General features: G+C 41.6%; 1 protein-coding gene across 3 annotated transcripts in view; it reads left to right on the top strand.

The window, feature by feature from the left end:
* The window catches only part of CNTNAP4 (contactin associated protein family member 4), a 462,372-nt gene that overhangs the window by 388,764 nt on the left and 49,292 nt on the right, over positions 1-24,316 (top strand). For all 3 annotated transcript variants that reach the window (XM_019478107.2, XM_059724866.1, XM_059724865.1), the window contains 3 exons: positions 3,943-4,099; positions 10,171-10,298; positions 22,533-22,703. In XM_019478107.2, the coding sequence (XP_019333652.1) occupies positions 3,943-4,099; positions 10,171-10,298; positions 22,533-22,703 (456 nt within the window). The remainder of the gene's footprint in view (positions 1-3,942; positions 4,100-10,170; positions 10,299-22,532; positions 22,704-24,316) is intronic.

The following is a 24,316-nucleotide window of genomic DNA, read 5'->3' as shown; positions in this document are numbered from 1 at the left end:
AGGGCACTGCTTCCTTACTTAGCTGGAGTGCATCCACAATCACATACAACTGATTGGAGAAATGACATCCTTTGTAATAAATGTGGCAGCAGACAGCTGTAGTACCTCATGCAACTCTGTGGTCCTATGCAACTCTGTGGACCTTGTTGCAAACAGTCATATTTGTAGCAGAGGAAGGAACCCAACCTTGCTATATTTTGCAAAATCAGTGCTTTTTGGTTTTGGACCATGCATCTGATTTTTCAGACTACTTCTTCAGAAAACTTTGTCCTGTTAAGGGTCAAATTCATTTATTCCATTACAGAATTAACTTTTCATACATGTATCCTTAGATCACTGAATTTTGTTTGTAATTCTAGTCATGTACAGCTAACTGTTGTAGCATCCCTGACTCTGAAACATAGGCTATGTACAGATGTTCAAAAAACCTGAGGCAGAATCAATCAAACCTATGCATGTTTCCATAAGCAGCGTAGGTTAGATCAGGAGCAAACAGAACACACATCCACCCTTTGGTGGGGTGGGGAGTGGCATGCAGGCTGCCTACCCTGGCCGAGACCAACAGATTGGGGGTGTTTCTGTATGCCTCACAGCACTGCTGAGTACAGCTGAGTACACGGGCCACACCTGATTGGTTGCCAGACACATGCCCCCAACCCCCTGCCATCATTACAGAACCTTCCTTGTGGCCAGCCTTAGCCTTCTAGAAGAACTCTTGAGCAGGTCACTGTGACACCCCCCCGCCCCACTGCCATCTGAGTTACTAGGCACACCATGGTGACCCGCTCTGGGGCTCTTGTGCAAACATAGGGTGGGGCATGGGGTATGGTCCATGGTGATGGCAGAGGGTTGGGGGATTGTGCTTGGCAACCAATCAGGCTTGGCTTGGGCACTTTGCTGAGGCAAGGATTGGGCCTCTTGGAACTCCAGCACTGGCAGCAGCCAGCAGCAGGAGGCTGGGGAGCCCCACTTGTTCCCACTGCAAGGTACCAGCCTCCTAGGCTGCTTGGAACATCCTGCCACCAGCTGCATGGATACCTCTCTCCTCTCCCTCCGACCCGTATGTGACTGACAGCTGGCTGGAAATGGGACAGGGGAAATACTCTGCTGGCTCCGCTCTGTGACAGGTCAGGGCAGGGTCTGCTGGGCACCTGGCTGGAGCAGCCAAGCATCCATTGAGTGCTAGCACACCTACCTGTGAGGGGAGGCTAGCGGGGGCTGCAAAGGCACCTGGAATGCTAGGAGATAGCAACCTAACATGAATCAATAGGGCATCTAGTACAGTAGTTCAATGCACTGTTCTAACCTAATTCAATTACATGTGAGTTCACATCAATCCAGGTCTATCTTAGATGAGGTTCTGCCATTTTTAAACTAGTCTATGTGCTCTGAACCTCTGTTCTGTTACAGGTGTAGACCAGTTTTTGGTTCCTTATACCAGTTTATGTGTAATGTGTGTACCTGGCCAAAAACCAAATCACTTCATGCAGAAAAAAAATGACTTGTTCATTTTCACTTACCTTTATGAACACCATAAAATATGGGGATCTGAAACAGAAATAAGTAGTTCTTGAAATTCTCTGAATAAATTATCCTACCCACTAGTATGATCTGCAGTTTTCACTAGGCACACCAAATAACTTCAGAATTTGACAAATATTTTGTGAAATAATTTTTGGATATGTAATATAATGAGGACAGTAATGCTTCTTTAATCAGATTCTAGGCATTCCTTGCACTGTCTCTTTCCCTTGCGGAGCTTTTAAAATATGCCACTGAAGAAGTCGCATATTAACATTTACATGCTTATTATGAAGAAGCTATGTGCTGCTTTTCATTTAGATTAGCAATATTCATTGCCAAAGCAGAGGTAGCAACTTTGAGTAAACACTGTGAAGTTATGATTCTTTAATGGGCATGCTGCTCTAACACTAGCATACTAAAAATGTTCCAGGACTGTTCTTATAGGTAGCCCAGTCTCTCCAGTTAGAGTGGAAATATTCATTTAGAACTGCAGAACCAGGTTTCCAGGCTTTTGAAACAGGAGAAATATACTGTTTTTATAGTTATTTTTTTTTAAATGGATGTCTCATAAATTATTTATAAAACTTCTCTAGCTTTTCTTTCCCCCGTGATGGGTTGCAAACACAAACACTGATATTGGACATTGATGCCATTATGCACGTCTGACTTTTCTAGGAATTGTTCTGACTGTTTCTTAGGCCTGCTGGGCTGACAGTTGTGTGGTAATGAATGCAGTCAATATGTTTACGAGCTGAGAGACTGTCAGAGAAACAGAGGTCTTATCTATCAGTAAGTTATAATAAGCAGTGGCACTTACAAGTAAGGTTGAAGCTAGGATAGATTCCAGCTTCTTGGTGGGGGCCTGACACTGAAAACTTGGGAGCCTCAGCAGGAAAAACAGTGTATATATGAAACACCGTAGAGTTTTGACAGGTCTCTCATGTGCCAACTTTGCATTCTTTGCATCTTTCACTCTTCTTCATTCTCATTTAAGCTGGATTAACTTTATGCTTCATATCCTTTAGCAATTATCCTTTTTTGTACATTTTGTATATTTACTGCTCTAGTTACTTGGCAGAAACTTTAAGCTCAATATGCAGTACTGTAGAATGGAAGTGACATTCAGCTCTGTCATTTTACAATCAACAATGCTGACTGGATGCACTATCCAAAGATATAGTAGATTTGAGAAACTTTACCCCTAGTCACTGGTTACATCAACTTGGTTATGTAGCACAGCCATTAACATGATTTCTACAGTCTCTGAATAGATAAATTTCTGTATTTGTTGTGCGTGATCTAACTCATGAGTGCTGACATTTCTGATTTTCACTACACAGTAGTACTATTCCAGATGCTTAATATGCACCAAAGCTATGTTTAGTACTCTCAGTAATGAAATGAGTCCATTTATAGATACGGTTTTTTATTCTTCTCATTTCCTGACTGTTAATTCTGTGATCTCAAACTGATCTTTGCTTTAGAGTATACGTTACTTTGATTTTTAGGGTGACGGCATCTCTTTTTTCATATGCTATTTTACAAGGAATTACATAAATGGTCTGCTTAAGATAAATGAATCCAATACCATGCCTGGCTGAGCTAGGGACTACCAGTTCTCTTTTCTACTAATATAAGCAAAAAGCTGGAACAATCATTTAATCCCAGGCAGAGGCATAGTGAGCTCTTGCAGTGCTCTGGGCAGAGTGCCAAACACTGGAAAGCGGGAGAGTGGGAGGGGGTATGGGAAGTGTCTTACCTTCCCCGGCTCTCTCTGCACCAAAGGTAGATGCTACAGCAGGTGATGAGCAAGCTTACTGTGCACTGGCCAGGATGCCCCCACTCCCTGGATTTTTGCCATGGGAGATGTATCTCCTCACCCAGTAACATAAGTGGGGGTCGGGGGGGGGTGAACAAGTCACCGGGGCATCCCCAACAGAGCCTGTACCACACTGCAGCTGGTGTTCAGGGTTCAGCTGCAACAGCCCTGTCACTCCCTGCTTTGCCCCACATATGCTACTGGGTTAGGAGCTGTGCCTCCTCTGGCAAAAATCTAGGGTGAGGGTGCACCATTCTGCTCAACCCTTCTGCCACACACCATACTACCAGCTAGGCTGCCTGGGTCTATGACTGGGCTGTGTCTGCTGTAAAAACTTCTGGAGTGAAGCATCCTCTAAATTGTCCCCTGGGAGTAGGGGGCTTCATTCACACCCCCTCCCACCAGTTACACTACTGATCCCAGATAATGAAATATTATATTAAAATGCCTCAATTCCTAGCTTTTTTCAAAGATAAGCGGTCAACATGTTATAAAAATGCTCAAAGGTGTTTTACTTTTTAAGTCGTAATTTTTATCAGGGAAATTGGGAGAAGCAGGAAAGGAGGTTGGGTATTAATTTTCTCCAATCTGACTTTTAGATGGGGTTCCATTGAGCTGGTGGATTGGAAGAACCAATGAAACGCAGACTTACTGGGGAGGTTCTCTGCCTACAGTTCAAAAGTGTACTTGTGGATTGGAAGGGAGCTGCATTGATTCCCAGCATTACTGCAACTGTGATGCCGACAGAAATGAATGGTGATTTGTGTACTGTTTACCTGTGCTCTATATTTTGCTCTTTGAAAACAAGCTGAAAAATTATACTGGTTCTAACAGATATAAAGTACCACAGCTACTAGGGAGAAAAACTAATAAATTCTGCTAACCCTAATTTAAAAACCATACCAAATAGAGATTAACTCTTAAAGGGCTAAATGATAATTATTTTGCTGTGATTTCTGGTTTTAGTTGATACTTGAGGAGGGTATCATTTTGTATTAAACTGCCCAATTTGAAGTAAATTGCATGTTCTACTATTACTAGTTAAAAGCTCGGCATATCTTTCGGTCATTAAAATTAGAACAGTGAAGCTAATTGGATTTAAACTATATGTTACTGGAGCAAAGCATTCACTTTATGTTCTTAAGAGATTTCCATTATCTGTTTTAACTATGCTTATTAGCGCTTTCCAATAGATTCCACTAGATTCATTATCTAAGAATTTAGGCAGTGAAATCCTGTTTCCATCAGCCTCAGTGGAGCGAGCATTTCATCCAGGATTCTGACTAGTTCGGCATATGAAACCTGGATTTTACTGATTGTATTTCCTATTTGCAAAATCAGATCTGCTTTTAACCCTCTAAATTCATCTTGTACCCTTGGTCTCCAATTCGAAGTGTACAAATAAGTGTTGAGCTCAAGCTATTCAAATATATTTATTTATGTATTAGAATGATAAGCCACCCTTCCCAAAAAAGGTTCAGAGCAGCTTATAGAAAAGAGCAGAATAACTTATAAAACAACCAAAGAAGAGAACAAAACAAGAAACAAAACAATTTATTAAAAGCAGCACAGTATTAAAATAAGATATAGGGCACCTAACACCTAAAACAATATCCCAACCTATGCTTGTCTCCTAAATGCCTGCCCGAATAGGGATACATCAAAAAGATGCCTAGGCTTAGTATCTGACAGGTCTCAATGGGGAGGGAATTCCAGAGCTGAGAGGCAACAATGAGAATGGCTTTCTATGTGTTTTTGTCAAGTGAATGTGGCACATTGATGTTATTTGCAGAAGTCTACCTTTGGCTGACATTTGGGATCATGATGGGGCACAAGGGCTAAGGCAGTCCCTTAGGTATGTAGGGTTCATATAGTTCAAGATCATCAACCTTGAATTACCTCCAGAAAGCTATTGGGAACCAGAGAAAGCTATAGAGCACTCAATTTATGTGCTACTGGCAACCACCTCTCTTCTCTCCATTCCCCCTCCACCTCCCCCAAGAGAGGGCAGGACCCTATTTTCGGTACCAGCTACAACATTGGGTCTGTCAAGGGCAGTCACACATAGAGGTTGTTGGAGTAGTTTAGCCTTGAAGTTATGAAAGGTAATGGTGGCCAGATCCAAATCCAAAAGAAAGAATTACAGCCTTTTTACCAGATGGCTCTTTGTTTAGGAAGCTAAATCCAGCAATCTGGTTTAATACCAATTTTGGTACAATACAGATATTTGGTTAACAGGATAGGACATTTTAAATGAAAAATGTTCTGTTTCATTGGGCTTCCTCTTCAAATTTAACTCATTTAAATCATATATAGTGGGTATGCAATGCATGCACACAGATTCATTGGCTAGTGGTACATAGAATATGCAATAGAAAAAGTACCATGAAACCTGGGAGTTTGGATAGCAGATATGAGGTAGGGGCTATCTGCACCCTACTGTACAAAATATGAATTCAGAGATCTCTTTGCCCTTCAAGTAAGCTCCTACCTCTCTCTCAAATGAAAGACTAGTGGATTTAGTTTGTGAATTTTGATCAAAGAAGGAAGATAGCAAATGTAGAAATGAAAGCACAACAGATGGATATTTACAGAAGAATTGTTTACAAGGTATTAGGTTTGCATGCATTTAGAAACATAAAGAATATGCGTCTTCAGTAAAATTTGCAGACAGAGCAACATTTTCAGTGTTATTTTTATAAAGAGGTTTAATAAACACCCATCACACTAAGAATTCCTCTTTTTTCATTGTAGAAAAATATAAATGACTTATGTTTCCATTTGCAATATAAATTTTGAGACAGCATTTGTTGAGTAGTTTCTAATTATAATATAATATAGTTTATAACATATCTTGTCCATTTTGGTTACACATTTAATTCCTGCTTATTTTTGTATGACCTTGCCATGGGTACTCCATACTTTTGTGTAAAACAGACAGAGGATAAAATAGTTTAAACTAAAGAGCATACATTTGTCCATTTTAGCCAGCACATATAACTTAAACATGCATATGAATATATGCCATTGACACCTTGTCAAAATCTTTTTGCTTGTTGTATATGTTGTGGAATTCTTTCATTTTCACTTCCACTGAAGAGAGACATTTTCATGAGGGATTTGCCCTTTTGCCTATAAAAACACAGAGGGGTCAAGCTGCATCAGAAATGGTTTGGTTCTGCTACATGGGACAGGCTTGATGCAGGAAACACTTTCAGCATAGGCACACCCATTTTGTGAAGACACCTGAAAATGTGGATGTACTTAGGCAGGAGTAACATGATCTTGGATGTAGCAAATTGGCTTTCAATCCTGGTTCTAAAGTTGCTTTAGAAGTCTTTACATACTGTGCTGGAACAACCATTCGGGGCTGGATCAACGTCAACCTTGTAGACATATAAACAGAATTTGGGGTTTAGGTGTCTGTAACAGAGCACCTTGTGTAATGAGCCTGCACCCTCTGCAGTGAGCACCCTGTGCTCTGTTACTATCAGGATCCCAAGTAGCAGCCCGCAGCTGCTTGTTGTCCTAATCAAGCAGAGTTGCCTGATTGGGGAACAGGGCCCAGATGGTGTATATAACGGCTGGATCCCTGAACTGAAGAGCAGCAGTTTGTTGCTACCAGCTGAGGAGGCAACATTCAGCTGAGCTGGTGCCTGGAACACCTTGAAGGTAAGGGCTGGGGCAATGGGGAAGGAGGAGGCCCTATAGCCTTGGGTATGACCTAAAACTGTACCCTGCCAGGGAAGGGTGGCCTGGTGGAGCTGTGGCAGGGTAGCTCCCCAGAAATGCCAGACCAGTTACCCACTTTTCACTGAGAAGGTAAGGGTACCTGCAAACTTCAGCCCCTGCATCCCTGCTGGGTTGTGACCTGAGACAAGGGGAGCCCAGGCTCACTGCAAGCACTGAGGCAGGGCCCAGGCTGGTGGAGAGACTTGTGGCAGCACCCAGTCTCTCAGGAGATTCTGGGACATTAGGGAGCTGGGAGCTAGGCTCCAGGGGGGTGGGGCTCTGAGCCTTGGGGAGCTATTAATGAAGCTCCTGAGGCAAAGGGATACGGGTAACTTAGATTGTAGTGGGATGGGGCTTGGAGCCCTAGTCCCATAGCAAGGGGCTTGGAGCCCAATGTGAGGGGCCTGGGGTCCAGAGTGAGACATAGAGCTGAGAGAGGTTTGGGGCCTGAGGACGGGGCTTGGACCCCTAGGATGGGGCTGGCTTGTGGCCTGGGGACAGGTCTTGGAGCCCAAGGACAGGGCTTAGAGCCAGTAGAGGCTTGTGGCCCAAGGACAGGGCTTGGAGCCCAAGGAAGCCTGAGGATGGGGCTTGTAGGTGCAGAGATTAGGATGTGAGCCCAGTGTATAGAGAAGGTGATAAGGCTATGTGTGAGGCCAGGATAGATGTTATTCAAATTACCAATTGCTCAAATCATGAGCAAGACTTTATAAAGGGGGATAAGGCAACATCCCGTGTTTATTGATTACATGAGTTAGACATAGAGGTTTGGACACACCATTCATATAAACACACACAAATCATTATAAACATCATTATTTACAGGCATACACATACACAAGAGCCATTCCATTCACATGTACACCAGATATACATATGCATAGTGTACATTCACATGTACACCAGATATACAGATAACTATAGTTGCCAGGGTGGGCAACCCAGGCTTATTGATTAGATGATGATTTGAAGATAACAGCTGGAGCGGGGTGAACAGATGCATCTGTGCTCTGATGACTCAGCAGTAGAGAAAGAGACTCACCAACTTGGCATTTTCAAAGTCTTCTTTAGTAGGGATTGGCATCCTTTGTTTCAGTGCTTTGGGATTTTTCCATACCCAGCTCCTGTTTTTGCAGCTTTTCTTTTGTCTTCAGCTTATCTTAGCCTTGGAGTGTTCTTGCTGCCCGTCTGGCAGAATGGGTGCATTTCTTTTCCTCGTTATCTTTTTTTGTGCCCTAGGCCTAAAAGAGATTCATCAGCCATTCATTAATTAGTTTACTGACTGGTAACTTACATTTGGCACCTTGTTGCTTATATAAACAGTTTAATCTTCTTCTCCCATCTTAATGCCATTCTTTCACCATTCACCCTTTGAGACACACTCATACATAAAGGCTATACAGAGTTTATTCACTTATGTCAAGCAGAAGGATACAAAATAGAGTTTTCAAGTTGCTTACAGGACAAGACTAACGTAGTTATATTTCACTATTATTACACTCTATGTTAACGTCAGCTACATTAGTTCAGTTCACGCTACATAGAGAACCCAATGTGAGGGTGCTGGGACCTCAAGCTCAGATGGGGAATGAGTCCCACGTAAGACTCCGGAGCTTGGGTCCCAGTGCTAGCTAGCTGGAGGAAACATCTGCAAGGCATAAGACACATTAAAGAGAGGTCGGAGCATGTACAGAGGCCCTTGTCATCAGGGCAGGTAAAGGGGAGCCTTCCACCTGATCAATATCAACTAAACAGAACATCAAGGTGTGGCAGGTGAGCCAGGTGGGTGGCTAGCTCAGAAAGAAGTGGGTGGGCCTATATTGAGATTATCCCCGGGACATCTGCTTGTTACAGTGTCAAAAAACAAACTACTACAACATCAGCATCAGAAATGGGTTGGCACAAAGGTACTGAGAAGCCTCCATTTTTCAATTAAGAACAGACTTGTAGTTTGTTACAAAGTAGTCACAGGTGGCAGTGGTACCATCTTTTGCCCAGTAGCCTTGTTGTAAATTCTAGACTTGGATTTGGCCGGAGTTAATTCAGACTCATTTCCCAGGAGAGTGGCCTAAACAGGAGGGTCCATACTAGGTTGTGTGAGAACCAAGTTATTTTCTGGCAGCAGGAAGCCAGAACCCAGGATTCCCCCCATCCTCAGGTGAGTGTCCTCCGTTGTCTTTGAGGGTGCCTATACATGAGCACCGAGGCTGCTCCAGTGTTCTAGAATTCCAGCGCATCAGAGCAAACTTTCTTAATTGAGTCTGCTAGACTGTGGCAATTGCCATGCTCCAGCAGCCTCCTGGGTCTTGTATCTCAGCATCCTCGTGCTAAAATGGCAGCAGGGATGCCATTTTCAAGTGTGGGGATGCAGATACAAGAGATGTGGTGGCACTTTAATTAGAGCTCTCGCAGCTGCTGTAGTTAAAGTGCTGTCCCTGCCTACCCCCAGAACACGTGTAAAAGTGCCCTTTGTCATTTGACTGCACCTCTCCCTTTCTGCAGAATTTATGCAATAAGTATTGGTCATCTTTGAATACTAGCTGCATAATTCTGGTTTGTTTTTGGTTTTTTTTTTTTATGTGCTATTTGACTTTATAAAGTTGAATATAAAAGAATAGCATCATGATTTCAGAATTCAATTCCCTAAATAATTTAATTTAAAAAAATGGAAAAGCAAGCCATTTTACAACCAGTGCTTTCCCAATGACATAAAATTACTGACATGTGCAAGTACACTAGACTAGCTAGGTTTAGGAGAGCAGTTAGTTACCTAATTACATTGAAAATAAAATCTCATGCTCCTGTAGGTGATCACAACCCTAAACCTGCCCACTATTTCTAGAGGTTCAATTAGGTGCTTAACAGATTTTAAACCTCTTAAGGACCACAAGATCAATGTTAAAGAATCTGTATGTGGACTCATACTGAAAATTACCTTTATTACTTTACACTGCAGCTGTATCTTTTGAAAATGTGGTCACATTCTGCTTTCTGGAGAAGTTCAGTGCATATAGTACAGGGGCAATATACATCTCTTCAGTGGCTTTTAATCAGAAACAGTTCAGACATTTTTTGTTCTTATTTCAATTTTTCAGGACTAATGATACTGGATTCCTCTCCAATAAAGAGCATCTTCCAGTAACTGAAATTGTTATCACAGATACAGATCGACCAAATTCTGAAGCAGCTTACAAGCTTGGGCATTTGCTTTGTCGGGGTGACAGTAAGTAATAACAGACATTTTCTTTAACAGGAGTTTAAAAACTATAATGATTAACCAAAGTTTTACATGTCATGTATGGTAATAAACTGGCTGAAAGATATTTTAAGATGATCTCATCTAATTGCTTGTGGCTAATGTAATATAGAGTAAGACAGAGAATTTTTATTCAAAGAACCTAAATGGATTTTAAAAAAGATATACATATAGGGAGATGTAGTGATGCTAAATATAGGAATAGTTAGCATGGATTGCAAGCAGGCACTGGGAGGATAAACTCATGTTTTCTGTGTTCTTTTAACTCAGTCCTGGTTACAAAGTTTTACTATGTAGAGATTGTTATAATCACTTTCAGAAGGTTGGGAGAAATTTACTCATGGGCCTTGTTTCTACCATGAACCCCTATGTCTACCTAAAAATATATTGTACCAGATACAAGATGTTTGTGTACTTAGTTTATGTAGGTATATGAAAAAAAACTGCAGTAAGAGATAAGGTCTCCTGGAAGACATGGCTGATATTTGCAAAGTACTTGTGAGCAAAATTTCAACTAAAAATGAGAATCGCCAAGAATAAAGAAACGTATACAGTGGCACTAAAATATAGGGCTGATGGTTATTGATTATATAAAGTATCAAGAACAGTCTTATGAATTGAAGAAATAGTTGAAAGATAGTGAGATAGAAAATTTACTTTCCAATATTAAATAACATCTGAGTTATGTGATGAAAGTTTGGTTGTTAACATTACAAACCCCACAATCAGATCCCAAAGTCATGGGAATTGTGGGGAATCATGTAGATTTTCTTGTGTTCATTGTACTGCTATGATATGTGTGGAGTCAATGTTATGCTTTATCCATGTATGCTGCTTTTATCACTATGGATTATGCTATCCTTTCTGTACATGTAGTTATGATTTTGGACATTGATTAATCAAAGAGACTGAGGGATGTATACTTCAGGAAAAAGTAGTAGGCAAAACTACTACTGAATATCTCTTGCCATTGTGTTCTAGAGCAAGGACAACTGTCACTCCCAATCAGACCAAAGGAGCTGTTGTTAGGTTGGGCACCCAAGCATTGTCTGCCTATAATGGGAAAATCAATCCCTCAGTAGCAAAGGTATCTGAGAGTAATGGCCCATTAGCAAAAAGAAGGTCAGATGTCCCAGGAAGAGAAATTTCAAGAGCATTCTAAGATACTTGAGCAATTATGACAATGATAATGCTGATGGTGGGTGCAGAAAATGAAGTGCTGGCTTCTCAAAGGGAGCTGGAAGTCCTCAGTGTGTGGTGGCAGCCCAGTGGTTTAGGGAAGGGGAGAAGAAGGGGGTTACCTGTTCAAAGGGCTGTAGGCAAGATGTCTACCACTCCCACCCCCTTGCAACTGATTGGTTGTGAGGGCTGCCTCATGTGGCCCCACCCCTCTCCGCCAATTGGTGGTGATGGGCAGGACTTCATGATGGACAGCCTTTGTAGGCAGTCACCAGCAAGGGGTAGGCTACATGACAGGCAGCCCTCCCCCACCCCCACCACCCCCGCTTCCCATCAATGGTGATGGGCATGACCACTGAGGCCCCTTGGCCAATTAGAGGCATGGGGGTGCCCACCATGCTGTGTTCATTAAATGGCTTCCCAGGCTCATGTTCTCTCCATTAAATCAAAGGCAGCCCCCATGAATTAGGTAGGTCTCTACCCATAACAAATGGGGGGAAAAACACTCCATCTTGGAATCGCGCTGAGATGGTATTAAGAGGAAGTACTAAAGGCCTCTCTTTAACTGTTGGTTGCCCAGAAAAGAAAAAAGAATATAATTTCCACTAAGTGCTATGGTCTGAGTAGAAAATATTTTTGCATGTTATGCTTTAAACTATATATAAATACACAGCATTTTGTTTTGATCATGGGAAAAGTGTGGATTTTGTTTTTACACACACAGAGTATAATATACATATAGTGACATTTCATTTTAATCACAGAAAAAGTGGCTTTTTTATCATAAAATTTTGGATTTTTTTTGTATCTGAGAAAACAAGGATCTCTGCTGATTTCAGATTCAACAGCCTATATAGAAAAACATGTTTAATATATATATATATATATATATATATATATATATATTATATACACACACACACAGAGTTTTGTTTTGATCGTGGAAAAATGTGAATTTTGTGTGGGGGTTTTTTCAATCAAAAAATTAGATGATATAGATATAGGGGGAGGGAGGTTAATCAGAAAAAATTGGGGTTTTTTTATCAGAGAGAACCAGGATCCCTGGAAGTCAGATAAAACTGACATAATAAGGCCAAAGACAACATAAACTAATGAGAACTCTTCTAAAACATGCATGCCACATATTTTTGTTTCTTAATTTTTAAGAAGAAAGTATTAAATGAAAGCAAACTTTCATGAGATTCTAATTATAAGCATTGAAGTGACATGTATTTTGTTTTGTACCTTTTTGGGTAGGTGAATAATAGAGATCTATTGGCAAATATACAATTCTCAGTAGTGCTGTCAAACAAGGAAAATGTATATTCTTGGACTTGGGAGTGTGGCTTGAGTGTTCACAAGAGAAATGATTTCTGTTTTGCACTCTAAAGAAGACTAAATGATGTAATTCTACTTTGAGGGGGATATCCTCTTATTACCCATATATTTTATTCTTTGTAACAGACATAAATTATTACATCTCATAACTGTTCACTGTGAAACTATTCAGATGACTGTGGGGGAGAATGTTTAATTTTTTTTTTTTGTGATGTACTTATGTTAGGTTTCATAAATGACTTCAAACTGGAAGAAAATTAAATTATTATAGCTCCAATAATCTATTTATTGTAGGGCATTTTTATATATATATAAAATATCATTTTATAGAAAACAGCAGAATAGTAAATCTGTAAATAATGCAGTGAATTGTTATAAACACCTTTTCATTTTGGCAAGATAAATAAATTAGGTTAACCCCTGTTGTTGTTATTGTTTTTTATTAATTGATTTTTCACAAATGTGGTCCTTAGCTTCTAAATGTTAATAGCTCAAAGAAACAAGCTGTAGGAACATTTAAGATTTTTCATGTATGATATGAAAAACAACAATAGTTTTGCAAACCTACCCAAATAATGACTTTCCTTTTTAAAGGGGCTTTTTAAAATATTAATAATTTCAGCACTCCTGATATAGGTAAACATTATCTTGTCCATTTCACAGATGCAAATGTAAGGCAGAGATTTTGTGGCATTCTCAAGGACACAGAGACAGATATAACCACAAATCGCCAGAACAATAATAACAATAAATATGTATGGAGCTATAGCCAGAAATAACTCAAGGCTTAGAGTCTTTGGGTGTGTCCATACATGCAGGCACGTGCACTTGCAGCAGCTCAAATAGAAGCAGCACAAATTTGTGCTGGAGATTTTTGCCTCAGCACATATGCCTGGATATGCACTTTGGTGTGGGGCAAGTTGTGCCACTTGGAGCAAAATGACCCTGCCCAGCTCCTCCCAGATCTGCATCCAGGGGGAGCTAGAGGCTGTATAAAACCTGCCCTGTACTGGCCCCCTCAATATAAAAACCTGCCCTGGTGAGCAGCTCAGGGCTGCTTTCCCTCATAAACTTCTGAGGCTCAGCCAGTTGGTATCTGGGGATGTTACCCCTTATGCCAGCTGGACTGCTGAAGCAGCGCTGAGTACCCTGCACCTTCTACCTTCTGAAGAAGTCTGGCAGTGGTGGCTGCTGCCTGGCTGTGATCTGCTGCCACCTGTGACAGCATGTCTCCCCTTGGACCTGCAGCCCTATAGCTGCATGCCTGCCAGACTCAGATGGGGTGCCCCTGCCCTGCCATCTAGGTAGTTATCACCCAAAAGATGTGCTCCTTGTGGTGGTCTGCTTTGAACTGTCAAAGCATGTCCTCTTGGCCCCAAATGGCCAAGAGGTCAGCCACCTAGTCTGCCCTCCAGCTGTGTCCCCAGTGCTTCTCTGGCAGGATCTCCCCACTTGTCTCACCAGCAGAGATTCCGGTGTTCCCTGTTTAAAAATTGCAAATTCTCTGATAAGAAACCCAAATTCTCTCATTAAAATACCCAAAATAGTGTTCTTCCACTGTTAAAATGAAACACCACTATATATAGAGAGATCAGTTGGACAATGTTTTATTGATATATTTACAACTTTAAAGCAATGTGCAAGCTTACCAGTGCCTCTATCATCATAATAAAATTAATTCTAAAAGTAAATGCCAAAGTGTATAAATATTATGTTTTCTGTCATAGAAAAATCCCTACCCCTTCACTTGCCACCATGTGCAGTGCTGAGCAGCACTGATATGCCAGTGCCCTGCCCCGGCCCCTCTCTCTCAACCCAAAGCCTGCCCCACTCCTCTCACTCCTGACCCATAGTCCCTTCCTGCCCACACTATCTCCCTTCCAGCCACAGCTCTGCCCCAGCACCAAGACATGAATCCAGCTGCTGTCCCACCTGCTGCTTTGTGGCTCTTAGCAGTGCCAGCCCTTGCTGTTCTGCTCCCTGCCCCATCCTGGGAAGTCCTCAGCTGGGGATCAGGGACTGATCTGGGCCCTTTGCTCTCAGGTTGGCCTCCCCCTGCACAGGTTGCTCTAGGGGGAGAGAGGGGCTCTAAGACCAGCTCTGGTAGCCCCTCCTGCCCAGAGCACTCCTCCACCCCCAATCACCCTCTCTTGCTGATACACCCCTGCTGCCACCTCCACTCCTTCCTCCAACCCATCATACTCACCAAATGGTTCCTGGGATCAGGAGTCCCCCCAGGTTGAAGGCTGCATGTCCCAGCACTGATGTGGGCACAGGGCAGAGATGCAATGTGGCAGTTTCCCCTGCACCTGCAGCTCCCCCCAGCAGGTCCTGTCCCATCCCATGTGGCTGGCTAGGCATGCAGAGTGTAAGATTTGTGAAGGGGATATGGGGTTGGGAGAAAGAGGTGTGAGGGGTTGGGGTGGGGTTTGAGGGGGTACAGGGTTTGTCCAGGGCTTTGGGGTTTGTGGCTGGGTATGTGGGTGAGGGGTTTGTGGGGATAGCTTTGGGGTGTGGAGTTTGTGGGTGGATTGTGGGGGAGAAGGTGGGTATGGGGGCCTGCTCAGGAGGGATGGGTCCCCTGCCCCATGCAGCTTATGGACAGCTCATGGACTGCCCTCCCACAAGTGTCACAGCTTGACAGAGTAAATATGAAAACATATTGGTAGATAATTAGATTAACATGAGGTTGCAGAATAATGCTCTGGCCAAAAGGCCTTATGTGACTTCATATATGAATCAAAAATATTTAGTAGGTATAGAGAAATATGATTCCAGCAGTGTAGGGATACAGCCAGGCACCCTGGGGAAAGCAGAACCAGTGATTTTCAGTTGATGCTGTGAAAACAGATGTTCAGCTGCCAGTAGTAGCTGCTTTTTTTTTTTTTTCCCCTTCATCCCAAGTCAGTGCCCAAGCAGTTGCCCCTGTCACCCTCCCACCTCCCAGTACTTATGCCACAGTATTTGACATTGATGCAAATACTACTGGAAACCTAAATGCAATTTTTGTGCTCATAATTCAAGGAGGCTGCTGGTAAACTGTGTGTGTGAGAGGGGAGGGGTGTCCAGGTAAGCACGGATGTTTGTTTCCCCAGGGACAAGTAGCAGTGGGACACCTTGTGCCACTGCTACTTGCCCCTGGGGAACACCCATGCCACATGAGCTCTGGTGCTCAGGTTACCCCAGGTGGGGTAGCAACTATGTTGGCCCCAGCAGCCTTACCTGGTGTCTTGGTGGCCTCCCGGGGTTGTGGCCATGACAGGAAGCCTGGCCGGCAGGCAGTCAAAGCATAGCTTGGCTGGTCAGGCTCCAGTTTTGGGTGGCATGGACTTCTGCCATGTGTGCCACCGAACTTTATTTTGGTGTGTTGTTTTGTTTTTGTTTTTTTTACCCTGGGATCTCCCAAGGTCAAAAAACACCCCCACACCGCAAGGTAGCAGCATAGAGAATGCCTGCATGTGTGGTGTGTGGTACCACAGATAGGTTTGCGGCATCACATGTCGCATGTCCACGGTCATCTGGACACAACCTGGAGGGTTAAGGGAAGGGTTTAAAAAATGATTAAAGGTTTGGAAAAATGTCTTAAGGTAAAAACAGATGTTGGGTTTATCCCAGGTTGGATTGCCACAGGCTTTTACTCTCATCAAAATAGGCAAGACACAATTATTTACACATGCAGCTTGAATGACAACTAACTCAAATTAGCTTTAATTGTCCTAAGGAAAATACTGGGATACTTTAAACGGGCTTAAAGTAGGACAATAGGCTTGTAGGTTTGTAGAATTTCAGAATAAAAGGCTCTTTCCTGGATAAATCTGACATCTGTTTTCAGAATGAAAGACTGATGGAGCTCAATCTCTTCAAAATAGGAAAGAGAAGGAGATTATAAAAGAGAATTATTAAAAAAAGAGATAAGATTACAAAAGAACCATATTTTGTCAACAGTGCAGTTTCTTTGAATAAAAAGGCTAATAGCATACTGTGTTGCATTAACAAGGACTGTTGTTTGCAAATCAGGGAAAGTGATTCTTTAGCTCTGTTCAGTACTGGTGAAGCCTAATCTGGAGTACTATATCCAGTTTTGAGCACCTCACTTTAAGAACAGTGGGCATGCGTAGATGATACAGGGGCCCTAAATTGAAGCAGTGGGTTTTAAAAAACACCATTTCAATTTAGTGCCAATTAACCCCTCCCTCTCCCCATGTCATGCACATACCTTACCTGCCTCTTCAGCGAAGAGGGAAGGGCGAGCTGCCGGCGGACAGAGAGGTCCCTAGACTGGAGGGGGGAGGGTGGCTGGTGCTTCCCTCCACAGCAGCTGTGGCCCCCTCCAGGTGGCACCCACCCTCAAGCACCTGGCTCAGGCAGTCCTGGGGGGCACCACAGCTGTGGAGGGAAGCACCAGGCCCCCATGCAGCACAGGCAGGCAGGCTTGGAGGGGTGGGGGAGGTGGAAAGATCAGGGTTGCTGCTTTTCTTGGGAGGTGCTGTTTTCCTGGGCTGCTGCCCAGCTGCCTGCAGGGCTTCTTGCAAACCTGTGGAGCTGCATGGAGTCTGGTGCTTTACTCTGCGGCCCTAGGGCAGCAAACTAAAACTCCGTGAGGGAGTTTTAGTTTGCTGCACCCCAAGTCATTTAAGGTACATTATGCTGCCAAATTTCCTACAGCGGCTGGGATTAATGCGTAATATGCTGCCGAGGCATGCAAACACCAACACCATTAAAGTGGTGCAAAAGCATTTAGCCCTCTTTAAAGTGTCATGCACACACGCCTCTTGTTTAATCTACACATGGCCCTAGTGAGTAAATTAGAGAGTCAAGAAGAGAGAAATAAAAAAATGGTTATAAATCTAGGAGACATGATTTAGGAATTAAGGTTGAACAAACTGGGTTTATTTAGTCTGGAAAAGAGAATACTGAGGGGGGATTTGATAACAGTCTTCAAATAACTAAAGGGTGCTTGTAAGGACACAGCAATAGACTATTCTCTGTGGCTGCAGGGGACAGGACAAGACATAAAGTCTTAAATTGCAACAAGAAAAATTTTGTTTGGGGGAGCTTTGTAACTATGCTGATTGGTAAGTATGGGCACAGAATACCAAGAGAAGTTGTGAAATCTTCATCCTTAGAAGAATTTAAGAGAAGGTTAGACAGACACTTGACTGAAATTATTTATATAGGGGTGATCCTGCCTTGAGCAAAAGGTCTCTTTTCTATGTTTCTACAGGCCTTTTATTTCCCTGTATGATCATGAAGAAGATCAATTTGCAGAAACAGGGCTCTTCAGTCTAGCAGGCAGAATTATAGCTATTCCAACCTGAAAGTCGAACCTAACCAAACTTAGACAAAGTTATTTTAACTGTGAGGTTATTTAATCATTGGAAAACAACTTACCATGTACTGTGATGGATTTTCCTTCCTGAATATTATTGAAATCAAGATTGGATGTTTTCTAAAACATACTTTCTTTAAAGAGAAAATTCAGGTAGCTTGCATGGTCTGTTTCATACCAGTGTTCAGGGAAAATGATCACAAAATTTCCTTCTAGCCTTGTAATCTATGGATTTTATAATAAGCTGTCATTCAGTGGAGCTGGAAGAAGTGATACAGATGGGGTGTCTGTACTCTACAGATTCTCAGAGGCAAACAGTTGCCAGCTGGCCAGGTTTTGTAACATGAGCAAGAATTACTTATAAAAGTTATTTGCAAAATTTTCAATAATTCTGTCCTTCTTTCTGCCATGCTGAGTGAGGAAACTTTTGCATGCAGCACCATTAAAAGACATGCAAGTATGAAAAGAAACAGCTGTGAGTAAATCTTGCAAGTAACAGATAATGTTATTCCAGGTCTCCCACTCCACCCAATTTTGCACTGGAACAAACAATCAAAATAATATCAGGATGGAAAGCAAGATGGAACGGGCCAGTGCAAATAGTTTCATCTGTAGAGACAATGGCTTAAAGCATGCATACCCTATGCCTTTTGCTACTTTCATTGAAGTCAGTTGGGCTATTCATGTAAAGTTTGCAGTTTTCTCAGTTTTCAAGAAGCACAGCTTTCCATCATACTGTTACTGTTGTACACTTACAGTCTAATCCTTACTGTGTTCGAATGGAATAAAACTCCTGTTGTCTTAACTGGGACCAGGATTTGGCTCTTAGAAAAGCCCCTTCTGTTAAAGAATCCCTGGATATTTATACAAGCTTCATTGCGCTTCACTGAACTAGGAGAGAACTATCTCCAGGTGACATGTGAGGAACACCACAGTGTTTAAATAAAATCTTTATCCTCAGAATTTAGGTCTTGATTTTCAGTCCTGTATTTTAGCTGCACACATCAATACATGATAGGTAGTTTTTTTGTGCCTCACTCAAGATTTCTTTTCTTCTGCGCTTTTTGGAGGTAGTAAAATATGTCTACAGAAAATGTTTTTTTGCCCATTGAACTGCAAACTAAAACTTAACTTTTTTTTCCTGCTAAAATCCATTTGATTTTATTTGCTTTCTCCCTCTCTCCTTTATCCTCCATGGTGTTTCACACCTATAGAGTGTGTGATACCGCATTTAAAGATATTAGCAGAGAAACTGTTACAAATACAAATAAACACATTTGTGTTAGCCCAACATTGGATAACACTAATGACTTTTTACAACTAAAAAGTTGATTTGAGCAAGTCACTTTGAATAGTTTTTTAGTATTAAAAATATAAGCATGTTTTTCCTCTGTTCTCAGTTTCTCAGTGATATTTTCATATTTTATTTTTAAATAGTTAAAGTAAAAAAGATATATTCATGAGTAGTTTATTAAATGAGTCTTTGTAATCCTGAAAGCAAATATGTTGTTGTGCACGTAAGTATTATTCACCATGTAGTTATGGCTCTTGTTTTATTTCAGACAAACAGGGGTGCCTTATTCCATTTATCTCAGATAAAGTCCAATTGATTTCCATTTTCTGCAGTGTTAGGCAGTTTTAGTAAAAGAAAAAGAAAAAAACAATTCTGTATGGACATGTTTTGCTACAGTATGGATCTTTCTCTATGTATTTGCTTCTGCTAGGGCTATATTTGGTTTTATTCTTGTAATTTTATATTCTTAAATACTTCATGCACCTGTTTCAGGATTGGGATAATGCAGTAAAAAAGAATACAAAAATAAGATGGAGTAAGAGAGGAATAGGAAGCATAATAACTTTAATTTAGTATATAAGCAGAACTTCCCATCTGAGGGTTTCAAATGAGATCAGAGGTGCCATAATCAAAGTAGAAGGGATTTTTTCTACCTTTCACTTAAAATGTTCCAGTGTACTTGTTAAATGATATGGCAATGAAAACTAACCAATCTGTCCCCCCTGCTAAAGGCTTCATTCTCCCGAGTCAGGACCATTGAAATGCTTCATTGAAGCTTAACATGTCATTTATTTGTTGGATAGTTGTCTTTTTTCCCTTTTGTCAGAAATGTTTTCCCAATTTTGTATAAATTGCTAGTATTAAACTTCCTATTGTATTTAAATTACTGGCAACAGCCAACCCATTGTTTTCTAAATAGTCGTCATGTGCTCTAATCATAATGGCACTGAAGTTCAGCTTTGTAGGAGCTATGACCAGAGAAAAACCACGGACTCAAAGAAGGATTCTACAGTCAGAGGGTGTCTTTACATGTGCTCTGATGTTGGAGGGCGTACTTTAATTAGACCGGTTTTCAGGAGCCACTGTAATGACAGCACCCTCAGTGTCTCATGCATTCAGCATCCTGCTCTTCAAACCAGCAGTGCAGACTCTTTAACTATGCTTGCTTTACAAGATTTAGTTAAGGCACCCCCACTGCCATTTTGAAGCATGGCAGCACTGAATACACATGACACTGAGGCTGCTGGAGTATAATAATTAGCAGACTAAATTAATCAAGTCTAATTAGCAGGTGTCAGGCACATTTGCAGGTGTCCTGACTGTTTTATCTTCATGGTGCTTCCTCTGGAACTACAGATTCAGGTCCTTGACTACCACTGAAGAGCTTACAGCATAACTCGGGAGTGGGAGATGTAAACTACTCTTTTGTTCTACCAGTTCTGGAACATATGTTTACTGTTGTTGATACATCCCATTATCTAAATAACAGCACATCCCTTATCCAAATAATGGCCCAGCTGGCAAAGGCATTTATGGTTGGGGAATTTCCAGAATGCAAGAATGTCCCAACTTTGGTAGACATTGGATGTCCACAATGTGACATAGGTCTACATTGTGGATAAGAGAGAAATTAATATATTTCATCTTTTTTTTTTTAACTTTATGAGAGTTCTTGGGGGGGGAAAGTCATAATTTTTTAAAGTATTTAGGAGTTATGACATTAAAAGAAGAATATACACTATGCAACATTGGTCAGGCTGCAGATGGAGTACTGCATCCCGTTCTGGGCACTGCACTTCAGGAGGGACGTGGACAGTAGTGAGAGGGTCCAGAGGAGGCTCACTCACATGATCAGGGGACAACAGGGCAGGCCCTACGAGGAGAGGCTACAGGACCTGAACCTGTTCATCCTCCACAAAAGAAGGCTAAGAGGAGATCTGGTGGCTGCCTATAAACTTGCCAAGGGGGACCAGCAGGCAATGGGAAAGTCCCTGTTCCCCCGAGCACTACCGGGGATAACAAGGAACAACCGCCATAAATTGACTGAGGGTAGATTCAAGCTAGATATCGGGAGGCACTACTTCACAGTCAGGGCGGCTAGGATCTGGAACCAACTTCCAAGGGAAGTGGTGCTTGCCTCTGCCCTGGGGGGTCTTCAAAAGGAGGCTAGACAGCCACGTAGCTGGGCTCATTTGACCCCAGCAACCTTTCCTGCCCAGGGCATGGGGTCGGAATAGATGATCTGCTCAGGTCCCTTCCAACCCTACCAACTATGAAACTATGAAACTACACTGTTCTTGCTTAATTTGATAAGAAGATATTGAATGCTTCATTTGATTTAGAAAGCAATATAGCTTATTAAAGAGAGAAATACACCTGTAAGAAGTTAGCAGTAATAACAAGATGTTTCTAGTTGGGCAGCATATCCCCACTGAAACTGAGTTTTACTAGGGATTTTCGATAACCTTTTTAATAGTCAAGAGCAAACTTGAACAAATTATAATGAAATGTCAGCTGATGGAAAAAATAAAACCAATGGAAACTATATGGGTCTGATCTTGTAACCTTTACCCAAGTAGTTACGTTGACTTCATTTGGACTAATCAAGTGGGTAAGGAAGCAATATGAGTCCCTAAACTGTAATCAATTAAAGGGCAAAACACTTACATAGAAGTTTAACATTTAACAACTACAAAAATTATTGAGAGCCTTATCCTACTGAATTTACTGTAAGTGGCAAAACTCCTGCTGACTTCAGTAACAGTAGGATCAGGTTTTCTGTTTATAAACTCAGCTATTTTTGATTAATTAGAAGTGTAATATACAGACCACTTTCTACCAGTAGTCACTCAGGTAACATGCTACTGGAAGAGGTGGAATTTCAACTCATCTAAAATCATTGTTTTTCTTTACTTTGAGAGTTGAAACACATGTAATGCTTTACATACTGCCCTTTGCAGCGACTGTTCTTTTTAATTACTTTTGTTTTTAATGTTCCAGTTCTGTATGGAACAATATTGGACCTGCAATTTCATTTAACATTATCTTTTACTGTAACCAGGAACATTTTGGAATTCAGCCTCCTTCAATACTGAGACCTCATATCTTCATTTCCCTACTTTCCATGGAGAACTCAGTGCAGATGTGTCATTCTTCTTTAAGACTACAGCTTCTTCTGGTGTGTTTTTAGAGAACCTTGGCATTAAGGACTTCATAAGGATAGAGCTGTATAGTAAGTCCTATTTACTAAGGCTTTGGTTTAGATGAAATGAAAATTCAGCCCAAAAGGTCCATGATATTTAAATTTTTCTCTATTATTATTATTATTATTGTTATTATTATTGTTATTGTTTGTGTTTGATTATCTGTTTACTATTCTTATAGTAGCACACAGCAGGCCCCAACTGAGATCAGAGCTCCATTCATTTAGGCATTGTACAAATATACATTAAGAGGTAATCTTTACTCCCAGACAGTTTATAATCCAAACAGACAAAATGGACAAAAAGTGGGAGAACAACAATTTTCATATGGGGAATTGAGGCATAGAGAAACAGATGAATGATGTTGTCATGCTATGACAAAGCTAGGAACCAAACCCTATTCTCATCAACCTTATGTAGAAGCTTCTTCTTCCTCCATTTTCTTCTTTTTACATTTCCAGTCCTGCAAGCTATTACTCACAGGCATAGTCCTTACACAGTGGAGTTGTTGCATTGAACTTAATGAGATGACTCACAATTTTACATTTGAGCGTGTGATCGCAGGCTTTTGTCTGTTGGTTTAACTTATTGAAGAAATGAGACTTCAAAGATGGAGACATATACTGCTTTAGACACTAAGTTTTCATTTTAAATGTCACATTGCTTGGCAACCAGTGAGCTTTATAGTCACATGAGTCTGTGTCAGTTTTTCTTGTGAAAGTTATTAATGAATTTTCTACCTTAGAATCGAACAGTTCTGTGTATCCTAAAGAAGCACTATTTTAGTCCGCTTAAAAATATGGGCACATCAGTGAAAAATGGGGGTTGTATATAATAATACTGTAAAAAACACTTCTGTAAAATAAAGAAGTCATATTTGATGATTTGGAAATATCACTGTTTATAGCCAGTTTGCAGGTATTCTTGCACAATAAACAAAGCTGAAAAACACAACAGAGTACTAGGTCCCCCTCTACAAGTACAAGTGAAGGCGTGATGGGATATAATATACAATCTATACAATCATGCCTTCTGCCATGCACATATGGGGTTGCAGGTACCCCTGGGCCTGGGAGATAGCAGGGGCCATGGTCCCCCAGGCCCAGGGGCTTTATGAACCCTAAGACAGCCATGCCCCCTGGCTGTAGGTATCCAGCTGGGTCCCAGCACCCAGCATCCACACCTCTGGGCTTCTGGGTACTTGTGCTGCCAGGTCCCAGAATCAGTGGCTGCTGGGGATGAGAGCTGTGGGACTCCCAGCCCCAGCTGGGCATGGTGCACCCTTGTGGCTAGGAACTTGTTGGCTGATGGGACTCCCAGCCTTAAGGGGGACCCTGCTACATGTGCAAATTAAATCTCAGTAGCTACACTTGATGATCTTTGGTTCCGATTGTCTCCTAGACTATAGTACCAAAGTTTAAATGAGATAAACTGTATTTTCCCCAGTGTTTTACCATGTCAGGCAGCAATATTATTGAATTAGCTTGTGTTAGAATGGTGTGAATTGGTATGAAGTACAGTGATGCAATAGCCTCAGAGAGCTGCGAAACATGGGAAACATCAATATATGCTCTTGTTTAGCACGCCAAAGCAGAATGTCAGAAACTGTAATGATGTTCTTGTGGGATACTGATGTTCCCAG

The sequence above is a fragment of the Alligator mississippiensis genome, chromosome 3 (assembly GCF_030867095.1).
Source record: "Alligator mississippiensis isolate rAllMis1 chromosome 3, rAllMis1, whole genome shotgun sequence".
In the NCBI taxonomy this organism is placed as follows: Eukaryota; Metazoa; Chordata; order Crocodylia; family Alligatoridae; genus Alligator; species Alligator mississippiensis.
This window is presented reverse-complemented; position numbering and strand designations above follow the sequence as displayed.